At 37.6% G+C, this 8,045-nt stretch overlaps 1 protein-coding gene across 1 annotated transcript in view; it reads left to right on the top strand.

Moving 5' to 3' along the window:
• Positions 1-330: 330 nt before the first annotated feature.
• LOC140227699 (xanthine dehydrogenase/oxidase-like) overlaps positions 331-8,045 on the top strand; it is a 33,281-nt gene continuing 25,566 nt past the window's right edge. Inside the window, exons 1-7 of the mRNA XM_072308113.1 lie at positions 331-381; positions 1,280-1,337; positions 1,716-1,809; positions 2,392-2,500; positions 3,482-3,670; positions 4,441-4,474; positions 6,974-7,047. Of these exons, the coding sequence (XP_072164214.1) occupies positions 331-381; positions 1,280-1,337; positions 1,716-1,809; positions 2,392-2,500; positions 3,482-3,670; positions 4,441-4,474; positions 6,974-7,047 (609 nt within the window). The remainder of the gene's footprint in view (positions 382-1,279; positions 1,338-1,715; positions 1,810-2,391; positions 2,501-3,481; positions 3,671-4,440; positions 4,475-6,973; positions 7,048-8,045) is intronic.

Genomic DNA, 8,045 nt, shown 5'->3' with positions numbered 1-8,045 from the left:
AAGATCGATTTGTTTTACTTTCTGTGTTTTTTTTTACATCTCAGCCATTTCAAATCCGATATTCATCAAATGAACTTTGAAATCCTATTAGAATTGTATGCTCTGTAACATTTCATAATGACTTTTCAGTATCTTGCAAAAAGTTTCAAGGCTCAATCCTCATCTCAACCAATACTATACAATCCCTTTAATCTTAGAAATTAGAAACGTCGTATAACATGAACATATTTTTGTTGATAACACATCACTATTATACGTTTTGACATCAGAATCAGGGAAACATCGAGTCAAGCTAGTCTCCTCTTCAGACCGCACAACTGCATGGTCAGCATGATGAATGAGACGAAGGATAACCTTGTCTTCTTCTGCAACGGAAAGCGGGTAGGAATATACATTCATCGTATTACCATGATTACAGTGGTTGATCGCAGCTTACAGATCAATATCTTATCTTTTAAGTGCATGATAGCATGCCAATCGCAAACTATCTGAACTTCATTTTGAGATACTCTGGCGACTGATTGTTGCTGCCTAACACCCGTGCCGGCCCTACCCATTAATTTTGTCAATGCCTGTTGTAATTGAATCATTTAAATAATATCTCCCCACTTGTTTACAGTTCGCTTGGTAGATGTGTGCTTGCAAATGTACCAGATTTGAGACTAACTATTCTCTTTCCCCACAGTGTGATTTTTAACAAAAGGTTCTGTCTGTCTGTTTGTCTGTCTCTCTGTCTCTGTCTCTCTCTCTCTCTCTCTCCCTCTCTCTTCCTCTCTCTCTCTCTCGGTATGTCTGTCTCATATTACAATAGGTCTTTTTCGTGATGAACTCGCCAACCTTTCGAATAGTGTCTCGGTTATGGCTTTGATAAGTCTTTGTCAAAGGCATCTGACTGTTTTGCACAGAGAAATGAAAAAGATTGCTACTTAATATTCGTTTGATTATTGGTATTCTCTTTGTCAAAGGCATCTGACTGTTTTGCACAGAGAAATGAAAATGATTGATACCTAATATTCGTTTGGTCATTGATACTCTCCCATTAATTAGCCCTGCTGATGAAGCCACTTTAGGTCGTAGTTTACATGACAATTATACATAACATGAGGATGTAAATCTGATTATCCTGTGATGTTCTCCACAGCTAACACAGTAATATTTTAGTAGACCTGTGTAAAACGACGTTGTGTCTGTCTTAACGTGTTTCATCGGCAGCTACTAAAAACTGACTAAAGGGTTAATTACGAAATCGAAGCACGTTACAACTCTTCCTCCTATACAGGTGGTTGAAAGTGATCCGGATCCAGAAATGAACCTCCTTTACTACCTGCGGAAACACTGTATCCTTTTCCATGTTCTCAAGATTCCATTTACAACAGCACTAAAACTAAATGGGAAAAAAAAACCGTTTAAAATAAACCGTGATGATAAATTGTCTTTATATTCAAATTGGGGAAAACAATGGAGACGTTAACACGAAATTCATGTCTATAAAAGATATATCAATGTCCAGCACTGCATGCATGTTTTAATTTACAGGGTCTATATAGGTACAATGAGTATACAGTTATTGAGAGAAAACAGAAGTAACAAAGTACTAACGAACCATCGGAATAACTGTAAATAACTATAACCATCTATAGATCACCACTCAAGAAAAGAGTAGCAGAGAAGATTAAAACTCTCGATCCTTGACGGCGATATGTATATACCATCAGTACGACTGACGGGAAGCAAGCTGAGCTGTTCCGAGGGAGGCTGCGGGGCGTGTACTGTGATGGTCTCCTCTTCTTCCACCACTGGACATGTCACGTAGGAAAAATTAAAGACCCTATAATTCTATATTCATCTCTAGCAGCTATAGGCCACGCGCTGCTAGTTGAAACAAGGAGGTATTCCAATAAACACTAACACACACTCAAAATTATACTCCATCCGAACCCTCTCCCCCGTCTCCCTCACTCCCTTGCTCTCTCCATCTCTCTCTCTCTCTCTCTCCTTCCCTTCAGTTTTGTTGTCAACAGCGTAAGACGCCAATCCATAATATGAAGTGAAAACTTGTTATTTAATTCAATTAAATTCCAAAGTCTATTAATTTTTCAACAAAACATAAAATCATAAAATTCACCGTGTTTTTTTGTAAGAAAGTACAATGTAATGATTTAGACGATGCATTTTTGAATTGCAGAGAGTAATCAACAATAGTGAGAAAAAATACTATTATAGAAACAGTGTAATGAAATCAAATCGGACGCTTGTGTAACATAATCACCATGTCCTTATAGTCCAACTGTGGATAAGCAATCTATGTAATTCAAATATAGATAGAAAGATAGATAGAGAAAGAGATATGATATGAGTTGTGATGTAAAAGCTTGTTGCATTTACATGCAGTCATCGAGCGGTGAACGCCTGTCTTGTCCCCGTCTGTTCGGTTCACGGGGCTGCCGTCACGACGGTGGAAGGTGTAGGGAGCGTCACAACGAAGCTACATCCTGTGCAGGTTAGCAAGAAAATATGACACCAGTAAATATTATAGCAATGGAGTCTTTTAATGCGCCAATGTCTGTCACACAGTGACACTATACTGGCGCAGAAAGGTGAGACCTCCTCTCACATTGCTCCATTCAGGAAAAGGCTAGAATATCGAAAGAAAGCACACAGTTACTGGAACAAAACAAAAAAAAAGTTTTGAGTTCTTTCTTGAACAGAGGGAAAGAGGTCTCCATTCTGAGTTTCAAAGGCGATGAGTTCCAGAGAGAAGAGCCAGACTGGGTGAAAGCTCTGTTACCCCATGAATGATGGATGGGGGAACTCGAAGAGAAAAGAGAGTTAAGAGAACAGAAATAAAGTTCTTGGTATTATGATCGTTGATGCTTATTCTGATTCGTTGTTATGTTAAGTTATCAACGTTTTGTTGTATTTTACTCCATTTTTTCATCTTTACGTGGAGTCCGACACCTGAAACAGAGCCCTGAAGGAAAAATGCTTGCCCACATTTTACTGAATCATATTGTGTTTTCTACCTACTAGCATTATGTTTGGTGGTTTTTTTAACGTTAGACTCTATGGCCCGAATTCACGAAGGTGGTACAAATGAAACCATGGTTTAAACCATGGACAAAAACCATGGAGCGCCAAGTGTCGCATGGAATATTTCATTACGAAATCAGTAATTTCGTCAATAAAATGTTTATTTTGTACAAAATGACAACATTTTGTAATTAAATGAACATTTCGTTCACGAAATGATAATTTCGTTAACGAAACGGTCATTTTGTCGACGAAATGACCAATTTCGTAACGAAATATTCCGTGCGACACTTGGCGCTCCATGGTTTTTGTCCATGGTTTAAACCATGGTTTCATTTGTACCACCTTCGTGAATTCGGGCCTGTAAGATGCATCTTCTTCATAGTCATTCATGACATAATCATGTTGAGATGTGCACCTCCTTTATGAACTTTGACCCTTTGATACCCAGGAGCGCATCGCCAAGGCGCACGGATCCCAGTGTGGCTTCTGCACCCCTGGTATGGTGATGTCCATGTACGCCCTTCTGAGAAACAACCACCAGCCGACGATGGAAGACATAAGCAGCGCATTGGAGGGAAACCTGTGCCGCTGCACGGGTTACCGACCCATACTGCAGGGTTTCAAAACATTCACTAGGGTAGGGAATTCCGTGATGGTGGTGATTGTATCTCAAGAATACCAACGTACACTGTATTACAATGGAAACACAAAGCAGACATTATAGTATACAAGTTGACGATACATTAAACCTGATACAAGGTACACATACAGTATGCTGTCAGAATCATTTTCTTTTAATGATTAAATTGTTCAAATTATGCACTCATGCTAAGGTAGATAAAACCAGAAGCAAGGAACACTTTGTAATAGCAGTTACTTTTAATAGTCTGTATAGGTTGTGGAGATACAAGAATTCTTGCAGAAATATCGGTGGTGATTGACTTATAAAGTGGTTATCCTGTCAACGTTTATATATGAAGTTGGCACAATTCAACTTAGCAGTAAATCTCAACTTGTCAGTACTCGGATACATCGTTTTCAACAGGGTTTGAATAACCTTCTTCATGAACAAAAAGAGATTATGGTTACTTTTGAGATTTACGAAAGATATGGCTACTTCCTTTGATACAAATCAGTGAAATACAAGAATAGCTGACAAGTTTTAGAATTGCATGAGTTATATTGAATATTACAGAGACCAGAATCAAATCAGAAGGTAACCTAAAAGACACAATGTTACAAGATCACGTAACGCGTAGTCACCACATACGGGTATTTATATGACTGCATAGCATCATGTACTGATATTTTGGAAAATTGCTCACATCATCAGACAAAATTTCATTTTGTTCAATATTGGTCAATAATTCTTGTGTTGTTTGCTGTTTTCGTGTTATCGTTTCAAAGGATGGCTGCTGCGGAGGAAAGTGTATGACAGATAGCAATATCCTAAACGGAGACCAGGCCAGAGAGGATGAAAATACGGTATGTCGACATAAATTCAGTGCACAAGTAAAATGAGTGTGCAAGATATGAGTCATGTTCGAGTGTAATGAGAAATGCTGCTTTTCAATGAAATATCACTGCGTTGAAGTAGACATACACTCTCATACGAGAACATACATGAAGGAAGACATGTTTCACATGTTTTTTTTTCTTCAACTGTATAATGATTAGAGTGAGTGTAAATAATCAAGATACTTTCCATACTACTCAGCGAATTCAGTGATTTATTCTGAATATCAAGACTAAAATACATTGCGTACTATAGACGTACTAAAGGCCTTAAAGTTCAGTTAACATGGTTTACATGAAAAGAATAAGCGATATCATTCTTCACTGAAGATTTCAAGGTAAAATTGAATCACTTTCACAATGACTATACCCATACCATAAAGCACGAAGATACGTTCACGCGCATTATACACCCACACACGTCATGTAGGCCTGTAGACCACAGGCACAGGGGAGTTTAACCTTTCTTAAAATTCTGGCGAGTTTGTCAATGTGCAAAGAGAGAAAAAAGTGCAAAATATTTACAGATACCTGTTAAATAATCTAAGGGTCTAGTTTTTCATTTAATTTAAGGTAATTTCTCAGGGTCGGCAGAGTGTTCTACGGCCGTGAACTATCTGGCACCACTCAGTTCACAGGAACATGGCTACCAGGAACTTGAAACTTGTTATTCTAACAGTAGACGTACTGTTTCAACTACCGCCTTTGTATGCTGACAAACTATAAAGTACCAGTTTTTGCATTTTCTGCCGCAGAAAGAACTAACATACGGATCTCCTCTACACGAAACAAACATTTTGCTTTTGGTATGGGATATAACCATTGTCCCTATCTTGAAGGTCTCCGAGGCGTCAAAACATTATAATGTGGATTATGAATAGGACATACATAGTGAGATGAATAATTGATTGCATCTGAACTCTTGCAGGGATCACATACTCTATACTAGCAACGTTTGATAACTCATCGCCATTGATAACACAGAGTGGTGGAGTCGTATTGAAATCACGCTATCCGCTAGAGGACATGAAAATAATGACCTACCTTATACGCAACGTTTCTTTGGGAATTGTATGTGTTTATTCAGTGTAAAGAGACTCTGAATGAACTTTGAGCAACCATGTTTGCCGGTTGGCGCAGTCGTTTACCCGAGACAACACACAAAACAACAACAACAATAAGCAGTAGATAAAGCTGAATAAAAATATTTGGCAAAAGAATATACACAACAAGAAGAAAAAAGAAAGAAACAACTATGAAAGCCCGTTACTTTCGTGGGTTCGGGGGGGGGGGGGGGGATTCTGCCTCCATATCTTTCAGTGTGCGTGTTTGCTAGTCTATTATTCAGACAGTCGTGGCATATCATAGATTGTATATCAATGTTGCTGTAGATATCTTTCTGGTCAGAACATGGAGCCACTACGAAATATCTCTATGATCTACAAGGTCCAGGGCCCTGTTTCACAAGGCTGTTCATAAAGTTATGCTTGACTTTACGAACGACTGGAATATAAGGTGCCAATTTGTGTCCCATTTTCTTTTCCTTACGTTTTTAGCAAAGTACGACTGTATGTCAATTTTCGTCCACATTGTGGCAAAAATACACTTTCAACTGAAAATGTGTGTTAACATGTAAAAATAATCATTATAAATTATGTACAAATTTCAACTTCAGCTATCGAAATTAACAATGACTAGGAAACCCACTTGGCTTGCCATATCTATAAGTCGTTCGTAAGGTCGTGCGTAACTTTACTAACAGCTTCATGAAACAGGGCTCGTAAGTGGGCCCTGTATACCAGTGCAAGTGTAGTGGTCTAAAAAGAATTCGTTAAAACACGATTCACCAAATCCATTCATTTATGGGTGTTACTAGAGATACACTAATTATACTATTCATCGTTCGTCTATCGTTTTATAACATGACTATCGTTGATTGTTGCTATCAATACACATGCAAACGGCCGCGATAAGAAAAGACATGATTTGGGGTCACCGTTGCGGTAAGATCATAAAAAAATAATCTCCCAGAGTTAGGAATTTCAACTGTAACCCTTGAGGCATCAAATCCTTTATGGGTGCAAAGCATGAATCCAGAGCATTTTTTTTTTTAACATGGTGGCAAAGAGTCACAAGTATAAAGGCTGTTTCAAGTGAAATGTAGATATAAGTGCACACAAAATGTTCGTTATGGAACTGCCCAGTGCTATATAGAAGGAGCTGCAATAGCTTTGAAAGTATATTTAACCCGCGACTGTAAAAACAAAATGAAACCTGTACCGGGGTAGCTTTTTTCATCCCTTTTTCATCCTATTTTTCGGGGGGGGGGGGGGGGACAAGAGACAACTGAGCAATTACTGTACGAAGAATTCAGTGATATCTGATAGGCGTTTGTCTTTTTTATGCCATCCTTCTGAACAGGCAGCTGTGCTCTTTGATGCGAGTGAGTTTGTGGAGTATGAACCAACCCAAGATATCATCTTCCCGCCAGAACTAATGGTAAGGACCGTTCTATGGCGATAAAGATATATATATATATATATATATATATATATATATATATATATATATATATATATAATATTTTTTATGTTACAGTTCGTTATGGCGATAAAGATATATATATATATATATATATATATATATATATATATATATATATATATATATAATATTTTTTATGTTACAGTTCGTTATTTCGAAGTTTGCTATTCCAAAGGTGCCTACTTCCTAAAATGAAAAAAGGTTTGTTAATCCGAAAAGAAAATAAGGTTCGTAATTCTGAAGGTTCATTAGAACGCAACTTCTCTTCATTTTCGGATTAAAGAATCTGATTTATTTTTCGGATTTACAAACCTTCGGAATAATGAACCCTCGGTATAACAAACCTGTCTTCATTTCCGGATTAACGAAACTTCGGAATAACGAACTTTATATCGTTTTCGGAATTGCGAGCCTTGGAAATAATGCCACAAATCCGTTGACAATTGTTTGGATTAACGTACCCCTTTTCAATTTCGAATTAACGAAAATCTATGGGTGTTATACGGAATTTGTGTGTTCCTGATTTCATTTCGGGTTAATGAACCTTCGGAATAACGAACATAACCCCTTTTGTAATCGCTATGCTATCATGGAACCCAGCATGCCGTCACTTGGATGGGAAGCTGAATCACTATCTCTTTGTAGAAATACTCTATTCCATATAATTATGTAGACATTAAACTGAACCACATCAGCAAGAATGTTTTTGGGGTTTGTATTAAAATCGTTTAAGCTTGAATTCCCACAGCTCTTGTAAAAAAAAAAAAAAGAAGTAATGTAAAAAATGTTACATGGCAATATCATTTTTTCCTGACGTACGACCAAGATGATTTTACATACGAAAGCTGATAAGTGAACACTATAATGACACCTTAAGTTGCATCACTGTAGCTCAACATCGAAGGGAACATCGGAAGCCTCTATATACTTAAGAGCATGAATCAGTTGATACG

This window comes from Diadema setosum, chromosome 4, assembly GCF_964275005.1.
Source record: "Diadema setosum chromosome 4, eeDiaSeto1, whole genome shotgun sequence".
Lineage (NCBI taxonomy): Eukaryota > Metazoa > Echinodermata > Echinoidea > Diadematoida > Diadematidae > Diadema > Diadema setosum.
The sequence above is the reverse complement of the archived record's forward strand: the minus strand, read 5'-3'. Positions and strand labels throughout refer to the sequence as shown.